The sequence below is a fragment of the Amphibalanus amphitrite genome, unplaced genomic scaffold, assembly GCF_019059575.1.
Source record: "Amphibalanus amphitrite isolate SeventyFive unplaced genomic scaffold, NRLGWU_Aamphi_draft 000421F_arrow, whole genome shotgun sequence".
NCBI lineage: Eukaryota > Metazoa > Arthropoda > Thecostraca > Balanomorpha > Balanidae > Amphibalanus > Amphibalanus amphitrite.
The window spans coordinates 21,885-38,519 of NW_024881915.1; the positions used below are offsets into that span (position 1 = coordinate 21,885).

Consider the following 16,635-nt stretch of genomic DNA (forward strand, 5'->3'; position numbering starts at 1 on the left):
ACGGAACAAAATATTTTCCTCTGCATGAAGTTTTTTCCCCGCAACCTCTTCACCAAAGGACCAAATGTTACGAAATTTAGCACGGATTCACCAAAGCGCGTGGACCAAATCCAGACCTGGTTTCCTGACCAAAACCAAAACCAGCCCTCACGGGCCACGGGGTCTTGACAGCGGCCTTTTCTAGACTTCTTGAGCTTTGCCTTGAGAGACACACAATACCTACCTCAAGCAAGGCCGGGCGGCCCTATGAGGCACGAACAGGCCAACAGAGACTCCCAGTCCCAAGCGTCCAGCAAGGCTGCTGCAAAGATTAACCGTGTCAGAAGAATTAAAACATATTTCCATCGAAGTGGTCCGTAGGTGTAATCGTAATGGTGTATCTGAGGGCTGTTCACGGACCCTGTGTGCGGTCGGACCGCACACAGCCTCCAAGCTCCGCCCACTGCGTCCCTACGTCAGCCTTGCGTCACCGCACACAGCGACCGCTGTGGCCGGTCGGGACTGGCCACAGCGGACCGTCCACCGCACGCAGCCGTGACGTCAGAGCCGCCTACCCATCCCCTACCCCCACGCCTGCTGGACGCACCGCACACAGCGCACGCAGCAGTGTGCGGTGCCCGTGAACACCCCTCTGGTATCTCGCTGCCACTGAAATGACGGCGCGGAGTCATACACTATTTTGTCTGAGTAATTGACGAAATCGAGTACAAAATGAATGCTCGCCGCTACGACCACTGTGCTCAGCTAACGGCTTTGGGTGATCCGTGCTCTCCGTCTGTGACCGTCTCGTGGAGCCTACCGATAGACACCGAATCGAGATTACAATGTATATATGATACAGTTTACATGAACACATGACAGTCACAGCACTTCAATAAGTCGAGCCACACTCCGACCAGCGGAGAGGCAGGCTCGAAACCCGCCAGTGGTTCTTACTTCTTACACGACATTCCGAAAACACCGGCCACCGACACTAATTAAAACGCTTCCAGTATAGGTAAACGACTTAGGAACAGTAAAAAACACGACAGTTGCATTGGTGATTCACCCCGCGCGGACGCTCACCAGGCGGCCGCCGGGCAGGTACAGGCACCCCACTTCTCCCATCCCCGGCACCCCGTCCTCACTTTCCCGAGGACAGCGTGCCGAGAAGAGTACGCTTCTCCTTCTGCTGCAGGTATGTCTTGCGGTTCATACTGGAGCGGAAGTCGAGGATGTACTCGAGCTTGCGGACGATCTCCTTGGCCGTGCCCAGGTCGGCCTCCAGGTCGTGGTGCTTGTAGCCGCCGTCAGAGGGCAGCATGTACACCAGGCGCAGCACCGCACGCCCTGCAATGTCAGCGTAATGATGGCTCAGGCCGGTGCGGGTTTGCAGCCAGGCTGGACAAGGATCGAGGGGCCCGCATATTTAATTAAATCAACCAGCTACGCCTGTTTCACGAAAAAAATGAATATTTGCGCATGTAACGAGAGGATCATCCATCAAGTTCAACGAAAAGGCTAGCATGAGTACGGACAACCGATTAATGACGAAAAAATCAATAACATGAGATACCAGTGTCTCCTCCATAATCTGAGGCACGTGCCCCCGAGCCCATTTTGGTGGCGTACCTCCGTACTTGACGTCCAGTAGGCGACACTCCATGATGCAGTCAATCTGATACGTCACGGCGCGCGGCTTGCTCAGAAATTTAGACACGTTCAGGGAGGAGCGCATCTGGACCGGGTCGATCTCAACACGGTCACCCGAAATACCTGAGAAAAGGGGACAGATCAAGAATCGCTCACCAATCTCTTATATAAAGCGAAGGGACATCATGCACTAGGCAGTCATACTAAGTCGATGAAGGATAGCTCCACTTTATCGTAAAAATGGCAATTGCGCATTCATCAAGCTCTCCAGCAAAACTCCGTCGCGTTACCTACCGAGCTGGATGGGCGCCTTGATGACCAGGCTGGAGAGCATGTTGACCTTGAAGGTCTGATAGACGGTGGCTTCCATGGCGGACATCTGGCCGCTGAAATTAGGCTCCTCCACCACAGCCGTGTCCTTGTGTTTTCGGGCGGACGCTACGGAACAGAACGACCCATCGACAGTCAATATATATCCAGGGTTACTTTTAAAGGGGGGGGGGGAAGAGGGGAATTTCCCCCCTTCGAAAATTCCGCTCCCCCTTTCAAATCGTGTCTGAACGGCTAGGGAGGGAAGGGGGAATTTCCCCCTTTCAAATTTATTTTGGAGCCCATTTTCAATCAATTCGCTATTCAGATTCTATAGTCATCGTTAATCAGATTCTCGTCATCAATCAACGTTGCTGGCGTTAAGATAATTATTAATTTTCAATTTTCGGTTCCATCCAACCATTTTACGTTCAGTGCAGCAGGAACTCCAGATTTGACCCGATACCGATCGGATAGTCGGTGGGACCGTCTCTTGTCTTGTCTCTTCCGTCTTTTCGCAATCACTGACATATCGGTACAGGCGTCGGCGTAGAAACCGGCGGGGGACGGGATTACCTCTCCGAACCAAGGGTGGATACAGGGGGAGGGGGGCAATGGGCCATGGCCCCTCCTTTGACGCAAAAAGAAGGTGACCCCTTTTTGGACCCCCTTTTATATTCTGTGTTCTTTCTCAGAAACGACCCATTTATTCACGATTATTTTCACTTTTTCATCGACGCCAAGGCCAGATATCTAAAATTTTTGTCCCAATATGACAATGGCCGTGTTTAACCATCCTCCAAACCGGAATCATTGAAGGAAAAACAACGTTATTTTTGTCCCATAGGCATCAAAGCTTTGAGTAATAAATGACTTTTCTCTTTATGCAGCATTCACGTTCATCTGCTTTGCATGCAGAGCAGGGCGCAAAAAAAGTACCTCATCACAGCCGGCTTTCCCAATGGAACTTTCACTGCTCACTAATACTAATAGTAATAATTCAAGTTTTGTGCTTCATTAGTTTTTGTTCGGATATCACTGCCCACCTTGTAGTTGTAGAGGTTGCAGTTTTGTAGCGCCGTCGTTTCTCTACATACACGACCACACAAAGAACTTTGGAATTGCTCGTTAACTGTAGCTTTTGTGAGCGTTTAAGAATTTCATGTTTTTTGCTCATTTTTGCTCGAACAGTTTGACATCAATTACTCCTGACCTAAGGTGACCTAAGACTTGAAATTTTGTGCGAAGGTTTCAAATTGATGCCCGGTAAGGTACTAAAAAGCGCCGCCGTTTTTCGCTTTTCAAGAAAACCCACATGGGGGCCAAAATGACCTCCAATCAGGGCGCGGATTAACCTCTCTCTTTAGAAAGGCGTTACTTAATGTTTGGCCGGGGTATACCTACTAGTTATTGATACCACTGATAGGTTGATACTACTGATTGGCATTTGCAAGGGCGCAGTCAAGTTGGGACCTCCCCCGCCCCTTACAGCCAAGGTAGGTGCGTATATTTTTTTTAGCAAAATTATTTTTTGGCAACCTTCCAAAATAAAGTGGCTGAAACCCGAGGAAAGAATAGGATTTGGGGGTAGGTAAGGTTCTGCGGGCTCCATCCTAACGAAAAACCTAATGGTATTGCCGCCCACCCCCCTTTCAGATGCCCCTGGATCCGCCTTTGCCCCGAACTTTATTCCCCCTCTCAACTTTTCCTGTAAAAGTAACCCTGTATATATCATGAAGGTACACGAGATTTATCGCAAGAATACTGGGAGTTGGAACAGCTGCTTAACATAGCTCCTCACTAAGATGAAAGTAAAATAAAAATGACGAAATAGTTTTCAGACTCGTGAGACGGAAATAATAAATCAGAAACGTTACTTAAGTGTAAATTTAGTATTTCATTACGATAACGACTGCACTAATTGCAGTGCCCCGAAATATCGGCCCGTGAGGGAAAGTGGTCAACTGAAACCCCCGGCCCGCCACCCCACCGTCCGTACTAGTCTTGATGAGGTTGAAGTGCTGACAGGCAAGCTGTGAAAGACGCGTGTCGGCGCTTAGTGGAGACGCCGCCGTGCTGCTGTTGTCGGCTCGCTCCAGCGCCAGCTCCACCTCTGTGGGGAGGCCCGGGCAGACAGCGGAGTTCAGAGACAGAGCCGCGTCGGCGTACAGTGGAGGCACTCGGGTGAGAAACACACCAAGGGGATAGTACGATCACAAATCATTTAATGCAAATCATTTAAAATCATTCAAGCTGCTTAATCATTTAAATAACTAGCTTAATGAAAGTATCCGCCATGAACATGATGGTCAGATATACTTAACACACCATAATGATGATCACCGATAGACTACTCATATTTCCTACTAAGAACAAATAACGATGCTTTAGTCATTTTCCGCTACAATCCCCCGATACGGTCCACTAGCCTAGGCACCGTATCCACCTCCCAGACCCCTCTAACCCCAGGTCACAGGCCCTTATGACACCGCAGTGCTACAGATTGACACCGTGTCACACCACCAGTCGCACTCACCATTATCTGGAGCAAGGTCAGGCCGCTGCGACACCACCGCGTTCAGAATCTCAGCCACCGTGGCGTTGCGTTTCTTCAGCGACAGAGTCACCTGGTCCTGACCGTCCCGGCCGTCCACGTTCCTGGGGCACAAAGAGAATGGTCACGGGACGCCAAACCGTCACAGATACACACAGGTGACGGCAACGTAAGGACGACTCAAGTCACCTGAGCACACACAGGTGACGGGAGGGGGAGGGCGGTTACACTACCTCACACTCACAGTTAATTGTAACGGAGAGGTGCACAAAAAGCGGCAAACAGCCACTGGGACAGTAACTGAGCGGGCTATAACGGACGACATAATTCAATAGATGCAGCACTCGATATCACATGGAATCAGCCCAATGTCGCCCGTTACGATCTTGAGAGGAGCAGAGGATTCAGAGTACGTAGAATTTAGCCGGGATGAGTCTTCCATCGTTCAAACCGGATCGCTGGTGCCACGGACAGCCAACCGGAGCCGCAAATGGCAGCCGTTCACACTGATGTAATGCATCAAAGCGATTCTGTCTTTATTTGACAGCGCCACTCACTACCAAACGCAGACTCCTATTTGAGCCCACCACCCGCCAGTGACCTTCTTCCCTGACATTGCCCCTCGCTAATGACCCACGTCCCTATGTTACCTCTCCATTGACCCCGTCTCCATGTGACCCCGTCTACTCACACAGTGACCTCGGTCTGCTCGGTCTCGACCAGGGCCAGCACGCTGAAGCCGAACTTGGCCACCGTTTCTCGGTCGTCGAGCGGCGGAAAGTCCCAGTCCACCTCCCCATCGTCCTCAGCGATATGGAGGCTGTACAGCTCCGGCGAGTGGCTGCCGACGTACCGAACCGGTTAGGGAAACTCGGACATACAGACAGCTGGGCCAGTGACTAGCAGAGTGGAAATGTAAGAACATATGTTCAATGAGTGGCTATTCCGTAATGATGCTGCGACTGAGCGATGACGCGACTGAGCTCTAGCGATATATCAACTTTAATTAATCAGAACGGACAAGAATAAAACCATGTTAACTAATTTTACCAAACCCGTAAAAAGTTTAGCCACGTTCCTACAAAGACACCGTCGAACAGTCCGACCAGCCCACGTCTTTCCTCTACACGTCACTGTCACTATGACAGCTCTGTCAGCCTTGTGTCGGCGGTCTTACCGTAGCGGCGGCTCTCTGTCCTCGCTGGTGTACTGCCAGCAGATGAGTCCGATCAGCTCCGAGACGCGCGCGCTGGCCACCACCGTCACCGACATCGGGAACGCCTGCTCCTCGGGCGGCGCCATCGTCAGAAAGATGTTGATGCGCCGCGTCGGCACCCCGGCGTGCGCCTGAGAGCGCGGGTGACAGGTGGCCCAGGGGGAGAGGTCAGTGGGAGATGGAGCGGGAGGCGAAATAAAGAAATAGAGAGGGAGAGGGGAGAGACAGCCACCACCTACATCATCGAAAATGTAACTACAGGCATGGCTTGCGGAAGTTTCGCTGATAGTTGGGACGGGGGCGACACAAATAATCTATGAAACAGAAAAAAAAATAAAACTGATCTAAAATCAATGAATAATATACCTGTTTTATACCGCGCCTTGCTCTGGAAGCGTCTCATACACTCACTCTGCCGTCAAACTTGGAGTACTCGGTGAACGGATTGTCGGAGAGGTCGAGCGAGTTGAGCTGCTCTGTCAGCAGTGACGTCTTTGGCCGCTCAGCAATAACGATGGGCTTCTTCTCGAACACAAAATCCCGGTCAGCATCTGCCGAAGAAAAAAAGAAAGAAGAAAAGCCATTATACAGAATGGCCAGTGATCTCTGAGTTATATCCGTATTCCGTAGGGTATAACTCGGAGATCACACTGCCATTAGGGAACGTAATAAAACCAACATCCTCATACACCCTGACCCCCTGTCATGCACAGGCACTCTAGTCTAAAGGCATCGGTAACAAAGCGAGAAAAGGGCAATGACATGCTTCACAGCAGAAATTTGACTCACCTGGCAAGGGGTCGGCGTTGGGCTGCCAGATGATGTGTTTGATGCGTGCCGCGTTTTTGCGCTCCTTCTTCAGTTTGTCGAGCCGCTGTGAAGTGTTGGAGCGCCGCCGGTGGCCGCCGATGTCCATGTCCATTACGATGTCGATCGAGTGAGGCTCGAAGTAGGTATCCCGCTCGGAGGGGTCACCGGCGGCCGCGCCGGAGGACGCACACTCACTGGACATCACCATCTCACAAAGACCTAGTAAACAAGAAGGGAATGTGGGCTAAGTCACAGTGCTTTAGTAAAAAGTAGTAGGAGCAGCGCTATCCCAGACCTGTGCGCAAAAACAGCACAATCTCGCGTATTGTGCATGATGCCCCATCTGCACAATGGGTCATGTGAAAATAATGGATGTTATCAAAAGTCATCATGACTTAGCGATCGCCGGCAGGCAATAACAAGTGAAATCATTGCTATTTGAAAACAGCTGGCCATTCGTTACGGATATTTGGAAACATATGTATCATTTTCTAATAGATAGCAAGATAATATTCCGATTGCTTTGGGGGCCAGCAGCAAAGGCCGCACGCACGCCGCCGATTATTTAGGCCGTTGATTTTGTTGCTGCTGATTATTTGCGTTTTGCGCAAGTATGTGCCCAGTCGGGAATCGCGGTCGGCTTCATCAAGGCCCTATATATGTACCATTGGAAAGCCAGCACGCATGCTTTCAGAGATCGAGACTCGGGACATTCCGAGCCGGTGATTTACTCACACGAGTTGGTGAGCAGGGAAAGGTCCCAGTATATTCTGTTAGCTGACTGTAGATAAATTTTCAGGTACATGAATTTCTTTCAAGCCTGCTAGCTGCTATCCAAACCTTTCCTAGAGTCTCATGAGATGTAAACTTTCAGTGGCGCATGAAGGAGTTTTTTATATTTTCTATGCTATCAGCAGCATGGACTATCTCTACCTGCAATTTACCACCAGTTCATAGGATAAATGAATAAATCCAGCACTTTCATTTAGATTATTAGACAATTTCAGTTGATTTAAATAATTAATATATCAAGACATGCCACTCACAATTCCCTTCAGTCCCTTCACAAAACAAATTATTGTAACTCTACATATGTGTGTAGTTTTTACCATGATTATCCAGAAGCATTAACAGTCATTCTCGGAATGTATTTGGCACCCAGACAGATCTAAAATAATTCATGGGGTGGAAAATTTAAGAAAAAAAATGTTCAACTATGTAGCCTTTAAGTGAGCTTCCAAACATTCACAAACATACCCTGAATGGTTTATATAGCCTTGCCCTGAATGCATACACCTAGGGAATAAACTGTTGAGTGTTGACTTACCTGTGTCATCACTGGTGATGAATGAATTAACAATATGTGATTGTAGCCACTCTGCATCATCAAAGAATGACATGCTATCTTGTGTAGGTCCTGCAACTAGAAAAGTACATCACCTTGTTAGACATATTTATATTATTACCTATCTTACCTATCTTCTAGTGAACAAGATTCCAGGATAAACTTTGTACAGGCCAATGATTGCAGAGCTCTTTAGTCCAGACAACTCAAAGAAGGTAAAGGTCATTGCAGAAAATATGTGAGGTTATTAGCAGTAGTTTGTTTAGCTTTGAATCAAAGTCCTATGAACTATTTGCCACACTAGGACGGGTGTTCTCCTAGACAAATGTGGTAAAGTCTAGACTGAAGAACTTATAGGAAATATATCACTTTAAACATGGGGTTTTGAGCTGGAATAGCAGTTTTGTAGCTTGAGCTCAGGCTAGCACAAATCAGGAGCTTTTACACCCCAGTGATCACCCTAGGCAAATATATCCTATTTCTCCTTCTGAAAACAAAAAGAGTCCCCTGTAGAGGGATGTGTCCCTTGTAGAGAAATGTGTCCCTTGTAGAGAAATGTGTCCCTTGTAGAGAAATCTGTCCCTTGTAGAAGAATGCCAGGAATGCAGCCACCTGTCACAGAGGCTAAACTTTCAGCCCATCAGTGATCAGCTTGCAGATAGGTTGTATCATATGCGCTTTTTTGTATACAGCTTTGTGTTAGTCTATGGCTCTATGCAGCTATAACTTCATTGTTCCATGCATCGCTTCCTTCCACTGCAAATAGTAAATAGGCTCTGCTTAAGATAAAAATAGTTGTTCTTATATTAAAATATAGAAAATTATCTACTAAAAATTATTTTCTTTTCTGATCATTTTGAGAAAACATAAATCCACTGCAATAAAAACTAATTCATTTTCAGAAAAGAACTATTCCCTTTAGGCCTTTGATCTCTGGAGCCAGAGGCAATTGAAGTTATCAAAAAAAAAAAATATATATAGCTCCTATTATGTGTAATGGCGTGCGTGTCTGTGGCAGGGGCCGCACAGAAGCCAGGTAACGTGAGTAGGCGGAGGGGACCTTGTCCAGTCGTGAGGGCATGTTAAGCGTTCGGACAAAATTCTCCCATACAACTGGAATTGCGAGATCGGGTGGTGGGGTCAGGGTCAGCACAACAAGCTATGCTTAATGCGGGCTCTGACTCCTCAAATCCATCCATTCAACCATTCGGACTAAATTAAAAAGAAATATATATAAAACAACTCTGAATGCTTTACTTTTAGACAGAACAGAATTAGAATGCCCGAGGACAAGGAAAGGCACACGACACACGAAGCAAAAATGATCAACAAATAATAGTTTAACGTAAGAGCATTTAATTTCTACAGAAGCTTATGTAAATTGGATAAAAGTGGCCATTATGTAACTAGTACCTAGGAAAATACGAAAATACGATACCAGTTGGGCAAACTAGACTTTAGGAATCAAAATATGGAGGCATCAATAATTTGATTCTGGTGGGAGGAGCCATGACCATATATGGGCATGGAATCAATTTTTTGATTCATTTGGGTACACTTTTGACTTCAAATGTATCGTTACGGTTGAAAAAAGGCCCATGACGGTGAGATTTTTCTTTAAAAAGGTAGAAAAGTGTGGTAGCTTTCCAAAAAGTGTTACCTCAAAACTAAGAAATTGTCCCTTTGGCCTTGTGAATGGGAAAAAGACAGAGCCACTGTCCATCACGTAAAAGCTGTTTTGAGGAAATCACACTGTATGTTATTTTTGTATCATGAATGGCATACTAAACAATCAGTATTTGTGTAAAATGGCAAAATGTAATTTTCAAACCCCTTATTATCATTGTTGTAGTGCTTTTATATTTATTATATGGTTTTTACCGGTTGCTTCAGTTTTTGTATTCTTGACATTTAAAAATTGTGAATTGTTATCAAATGTAGTGAAGGTTAACTACAACAATGCCATAGGTATCTGTTGTGGTGCTGAGGATACCACTAAATGAGAATAGTAGCAAGATAAATGATGTATTCCTGCAAGTCATTGTTGCCTATCTCTTAACATTACCTGTGAATCAAAATAATGATTAGCCAGCTGATGGGGAATCAATATTATGATTATCTGTTTAAAGTGAATCAATTCCTTGATTGCCTTTCACTACCTATATAATTCAAGTTGTTATGATAGGAGCAATATTATTTTGCTTAGGAGATAGTTCCAGCATTTCTGTTCAAGATCAGGCATGCTCCGTCTTGAAACACTCTCTTATTTTTACGTGATTGGTAAGTTAGAAATGGTCTGCATTTATGCCCAAATATGGTCATAAGGAATCAATCTTTTGATGCCTCCATATTTTGATTCCAAAGGTCTAGTTTGCCCAACTGATACAGGCACTTTCCTCGTTCTACACAGAGATCTGCTAAAAATTCATATACATGCAATACAAAAGGAACCATTGCTCTTAAGAGATGTGTTCAAAAACATAGTTGACCGCAAAGAAAACCTAGTGACCGCAAATTGCATAGCAAATTGCTGCTAAAAACCATGGAGATCTGCATATTTACGTCTGGACAACGAGTTGCGTTGGAGAGGCCGGAAATAGTGGCGATTTCAGGACCGCAATAATGGACCGTCATTGGAGTGATTCTTTTTTTAAACGTGCACGGTTTTTAGCCGAAATTTAGTTCTTACTACAAAATATTTTGTAATTGGATTTTGGCCGAGAATGAATACCATCAGGGCTTATTTTTTACTGTCACTGTATTTTGTCCAGAAGCATATAGTGCTGTTTTATTGCAGTTTTTGCGCGTTTGTTACAAAATATGAAGCGAACCTGCAAAAAAGTTCCAAGTAACGTTGATGTATATCGCAAATTATCATATTGACCTCAAGTTCATCCGTTCCTTCCATGATTGACTAGACAGTTTAACACATTTCAATTTTATCTTGGATCAATCAGAGGTGTCCTTGTTATCAGTGCCAACTGCCAGAGGTTAACTTGAAGGGAAGCTATGATAATTGCTCTTGTCCATGTCCCTCCACTCACACTAAGAAGAAGTTATTACATATTTTGGTTTGTGTATTCCAAGAGGAGAGAGAAGTGGGAACTATTTTCTTTGCGGCTTCATGTCGAATTGAAGATGGATCATTAAATTTTCAAGGCGTTGATTAACCAGGGATTTAGTCTTTCTCGTACATAAGCAGTGGCTAAGAAGAAAAAGTTAATCATACCTTGTCCTGAAGTTCAGTCATCTTACTTCAACTCAAACTTTGCAGCAAGATCCCCAAGGACAGATGATATATTGTATACCCATCCTGTAAATCAAAGTTTTTTGTGCCTGCAAAGGCTTAAGTTATTTGTTGTGTGCTCGGAGTGAGGCTATGGGCGTTTTGTTGAATGTTTATGCGGAAATTGAATATACCTAACTGTGACCCTGTGATTGTTTGTATATTTACTACAGTCAAACAGCATATTCAAATAATTTACTCACCTAGCTCATCTCATAGCTGTACCCCGCAGGATTTGTACTTATTGATGTCTCGAGCAGGAACAAAGCACTAAACTAGCTTAGTTATCATTTCCCACATTTTTCTGAGCGTCAAACATGGCATACAGCAGTGCAGAGCAGCTTCAGAGAAGAAACACTTAAAATGCACAGACTCGCACCAGCCACCCAATGAGCCAGTTCCTCATTTGGCTGCTGTTACCCTGGATGTGGTTTGGCAAGGTGAGCTAACTGTTGTCAAGTTGAAGGTTAGGAGGTAAGATTGAGTTAGGGTGAGTACCTAGTACCTGTAACTGGGTGCTAATGCTATGGTCTTGGGTAAGTTGCAAATAAGTGTGATGATTGAGGTTAGGTCAGGTTAGTCAGGTATGAATTGATCAGGTCACATTTTTATGGACACTTGGCAAATTAGAAAAAACTAGCATGACCTAATCTTAGCTAACCCAACTATGCCTACATAACTACTAAACTACTGAGCACCTACCGAAATTGTGCCTACATCTTGTAATGTTCAGTTCAAAGCATGTATTCGGCCCAGATACAGGTCTGCCGGGGAAGGATAACACACAGTCACAACATGCACAGGACACATTCGTCACATTCCTCCCCGCCATACACCGCCATGTAACATCGTGCGTAGGAACACATGAAGTTAACTAAACAGCCATTCTCCATAAAGCTTTGGGGCGGATCTTTTTCTTTTACTTCGTCTGACAGCGTTAGTCCCAGTATCCCCATCACCTCCTGTCGTCAGCCTGTCATCACCATCAGCCACACTATCCGTGACAACAACGCAAGCACCGTCCCTCGAGTCTACATCGGGCACAGTTCCTCCATCAGCGCTGTGCAGCACACTCGTATCCCCCTCGGCACCAACAGAAGCTTCCTGATCCGTAGCATCTGCGACTGTACTAGAGGATAGCAACGGTGCTTCTACGTTAGCATGCTCCAGACCACTTAGGACGTCCGCTCTGTGATCGATACACACATCGGGTGCGCGATGTTGAGACAGATATGGCACATAGTCATCATCGTCTTCCTCTACCACTTGACCAGCATCAACAGACTCAGACTGAGATCCATGATCATCCTCATCCTGTTCATCCTGGCTACCTTTGCGCGCATACTCCTCACGTTCTACATACGGTTTCAGGTGATCATGATGTACTACCACCTTCCTACCGTTCTTTAACCTCAAGCGATAGTTCTGCGGCGACAGCACCTCAATGATATCAAAGGGGCCCGACCAGGGACTCTGCAGCTTGGGGGAAGTCCCTTTCGCCCGACCGCTCTGTGCAGCCACACCCGGTCACCCACCTGATACTGCATCTGGTTCACAACCTGACGCTGACGCCGTTTGGCAGCTGCTTCCTCGATAGCAGCAGCCACCTTCCGACGGACCTCCTCAAACTCTCGAGGGGAACAGATCCTGTCTGCCGGACAGTCACCACCACCACAAGTGACGTCGAGAGGGAGTCTGGCCGGGCGACCATGAAATATCTCGAAAGGAGAAACACCGGTAGTCTCATGCTTGCTCGTGTTGTAAGCAAAAACAACTTTTGGGACCACCGTGTCCCAATCCCTTTGATTGTCTGAAACGAAAGCAGCCATCATGGAGCACAGGGTTTTGTTGAAACGTTCCACCTGTCCGTTTCCGGATGGATGGTAACCCGTCGTGCGTGTTTTGTCGATATCCAGATGTCGACAGACTTCCTTAAACAATCGGCTCTCGAAATTGCGACCCTGGTCTGAGTGGATAACGCGTGGACACCCATACCTGCAGAAGAGCTCCCTAACCAGGATCCTAGCAACCGTTTCCGCCTCCTGGTTGGGAATGGGAAATGCCTCGGCCCACTTCGAAAATCCGCAGACCACTACCAGGATGTATCGGTTACCAGAGTCCGTCAACGGAAAGGGTCCCGTAATGTCTGTGGAGACCCATTCCCAAGGTCGGGCTGGAAGAGGCATCTTCCCGAACTCCGCCCTGAGGGGATGGCAAGGGCTTTTCTTCTTGGAACATGGAGAGCAAGATTTGACGAAGTTGGCTACGTCAATGGTCATTCGGGGCCAATAGAAACGGCACTTCAGCTTCTCAGTAGTCTTTGAAATTCCCAAATGACCCGCCCAGCGACTGTCGTGGGACTCTGAGAGTATCTCATCGACCATGGAAGCTGGAACGACAAGACGCCTGTGGTTGTCCGCGTGAATGTATAACAACCCCGAAGAGCTGTCCACTTCCAAAGCCTCTTTCACTGACAAATAGTGTCGTACGACAGACGACTGACTAGATACATTTGGCAAACCATGCAAAAGACTGACGACAACCAGCAATATATCTGGATCACTGCGCTGGGCCAGAAGGATACGGTGTTCATCAGACTTGAGATCAATGTGACCAACCACACCTCCCGACACCGCCCTTGACAGCGCATCAGCATGTGGGATGGACCGTCCTGGACGGTACTGCATTATGTACGGAAATTGTTCCAGCTCAAGGATCCACCGAGCCAGCCGTCCCCTCGGGTCCTTGCACGAACGCAAGTACGTCAACGGGCAGTGATCTGTCTGGAGTGCGAATGGTTTACCCTGCAGGTATACAGCAAAGTGGCGAACCGCCCAGACCACTGCCAAGCACTCCCGCTCGGTGGCGCTGTATCGAGACTCGATTTTGGACAGACAGCGGCTCGCAAACGCCACCACTTTTTCAGAACCGTCAACCCGCTGGGTAAGTATCGCACCCAGACCGATGCCGCTGGCATCGGTAGTGAGAATAAACTCTTTCTCGAAATCGGGGAAAGCCAGAACTGGCGCCTCCGTCAGCAGACGCTTCAAACTTTGAAAGGCGGACTCGCACATGTCATCCCAAAGAAATTTCGCACGATCCTCGGTCAGCTTAAGCAATGGCTTAGCCACTGTAGAAAAGTTTGGTATGAACTTTCTGAAATAACTAGCTAAACCAATGAATCTACGCACATCATGGACGTTTTTAGGACGTTCGTAGTCGACAACCGCCGAGACCTTCGAAGGATCCGCGGAAATGCCCTCACCGCTAATGACATGACCTAAAAACTTCACCTCCTCCTTAAAAAAACTACATTTCCTCAGGTTAAGTTTCAGATTGGCCTCCTTTACGGCACACAGAACGTGATCCAGGTGACTCAAAGCTTCATCAAACGACTTACCGAATACGATCACATCATCTAGGTAAACCAGGCACTCCCGCCAGGTTAACCCAGCAAGAACAGCCATCATGAGACGCTGGAATGAGGCCGGGGCTCCCTTCAGTCCAAACGGCATCCTCGAAAATTCCCAGAGTCCCGTGTGGGTAGAGAAGGCTGTCTTTTCCTTATCTGAGTCCTTTACCTCCTGCTGCCAATATCCCGACTGAAGATCCAAGACGCTGAACCAAGATGACCCGGAAAGAGCATCCAAACAGTCCTCCACCCTGGGTAAGGGGTGAGAATCACCATGCGTTAGGTCGTTAAGACGACGGTAATCAATGCAGAGTCGCAACGAGCCATCTCGTTTCCGAACTGGCACCACCGGGGAGCTCCACGGCGAGCAGCTGGGACGAATGATACCATCTCGCTGCATTTTCAGGACAGCCGCGTCAACATCATCCCTGTCAATTACGTTAATCCTTCGCGGAGGCTGAGAAACGGGGCGGGCTCCCTCTACGAGCGGGATCGAATGTTTCACGATACCACACTGTCCCAGCTCACCATCTAACGAGAATGCTTGTTTGTGCTTACTCAAAAGATCGGAGAGGGCAGTTTTCTGTGCATCATCACTGAGGTCAGAACCCTCGACCAGAGCGTTCACCCAAGCATCATCAATCTCACATTCATCCCCAGAGTCACCATCAGCAATCTTTGAGTGATCCATCAGACGGGCCACCACAGAGCGAGCGGGCAAAGTGACACCCCGGCCTGACGGGTTCAAAACTCTTACGGGTATCATACCTCCCTTGGACACTGTCGCCACAGATCTAGCCGCCAAGAGTGAATGTTTATCAGAAAGAAGGCTACTCGACTCAACAACGACCACCCCCGAAACATCATCTGGAACAGAACACATCACAATACTTTGGTGCTTCGGAGGGATGATAACGGTGTCCGAGGACCGCACGCAGTCTGCTGCCTCGGTAACAGTACACCCCCGAACACTCACTGTGTGGGCGGCAAAGTCTATAGAAACAGCCGATCCCATCTTTTTCAGCAAATCAGTGCCCAGTATGCAAGAGGGAGACAGGCCACGCACCACAAACAGGGGCTGATCTCGCAGTGTCTTATCTCCGATACTAACATCACACACAACTACGCATTCTAAATCTAATGCGTTTCCATCAACAGTGACGGGCTGCCTCAGAGCGGGGATCCTCTGGACATCCATATCCCCAATGACATCTGACGAAACAACACTACATTGTGCCCCAGTATCTAGCAACCAGTCCACTCTCTTATGCTGAACGTATCCCGAGACAAAGACTTCCGCATCATTATAACCCCCCACTCGGGCGGCTGCTACATGACTGCGCTGTCCACACACAACCCGACCTGCCCGAGCCAGCACACCCCCAGCCACAGTGGCACGCAACACTCCAGCCCCCCGAACTCCGGGACCGGGTTTGTCCTTACCACTGCAACTCGATCGTGGTGACTCCGCCGTCAGTGCCTCACCAGTGGGTGCGCTCGGCACTCGAACGCCCGCCGCGGTGGCCCCCTGTAGGCCAGAACGCTCATCCACGTCAGACAAGCCTATCGCATCGGGCTCGACGGCTGACGGACTCATCACAGCATCCGCCTCTAAACATTCAGCGAACCTTGCCACATCCACAGAGCCCGGCCGGGAGGACACACAGCCGGCCGAATCGTCAGTGTCAACACACACAAGCTCAACAGCCGGCGAAACCGACTCACCCTGCGCGCCCGACTCCGGCGCGGCACGACACCCGGCCTCCAACGGAAGGCCTCCACCGGGAGGCGTGCGCCGCGCCGCAGAAACCCCAGTCACACTCGACTCCGAACACGGTACCTCCCCCGACGCCGAAGAGGGCTCCGCCTGGCCCGGCTGCAGCGCGCCGTCCGAGCACGGCGCCGGAAAGGGCGCCGCCTGGCCCAGCTGCGGCGCGCCGGCCGACCACGACGCTGAAGAGGGCGCCGCTTGGCCCGGCTGCAGCGCGCCGGCCGACCACGACGCTGAAGAGGGCGCCGCTTGGCCCGGCTGCAGCGCGCCGTCCGACCACGGCGCTGAAGAGGGCGCCGC

General features: G+C 48.3%; 2 protein-coding genes across 11 annotated transcripts; both read right to left on the reverse strand.

Annotated features, from left to right (window-relative positions):
• Positions 1-813: 813 nt before the first annotated feature.
• LOC122391101 (target of rapamycin complex 2 subunit MAPKAP1-like) lies at positions 814-13,842 on the reverse strand. 10 transcript variants are annotated; one of them, XM_043384744.1, is made up of 11 exons: positions 11,855-13,842; positions 7,849-7,944; positions 6,501-6,740; positions 6,123-6,262; positions 5,673-5,842; positions 5,187-5,336; positions 4,478-4,599; positions 3,941-4,054; positions 1,927-2,070; positions 1,612-1,755; positions 814-1,329 (listed from the first exon to the last, which is right to left on the reverse strand). In XM_043384744.1, the coding sequence occupies exons 1-11, from the start codon at positions 11,982-11,984 to the stop codon at positions 1,124-1,126; spliced, it is 1,656 nt and encodes a 551-aa protein (XP_043240679.1). In that variant the 5' UTR covers positions 11,985-13,842; the 3' UTR covers positions 814-1,123. The 10 variants fall into 10 exon arrangements, with proteins under 10 accessions (XP_043240679.1, XP_043240680.1, XP_043240685.1 ...); XM_043384745.1 differs by lacking the exon at positions 11,855-13,842 and adding an exon at positions 10,429-10,462; XM_043384750.1 differs by lacking the exon at positions 11,855-13,842 and adding an exon at positions 10,408-10,430.
• LOC122391100 lies at positions 11,881-16,503 on the reverse strand. Its single transcript, XM_043384743.1, has 2 exons — positions 14,082-16,503; positions 11,881-12,962 (listed from the first exon to the last, which is right to left on the reverse strand). Exons 1-2 carry the CDS (start codon positions 16,159-16,161, stop codon positions 12,565-12,567), a joined length of 2,478 nt encoding a protein of 825 aa, XP_043240678.1. The 5' UTR covers positions 16,162-16,503; the 3' UTR covers positions 11,881-12,564.
• Positions 16,504-16,635: the final 132 nt, after the last annotated feature.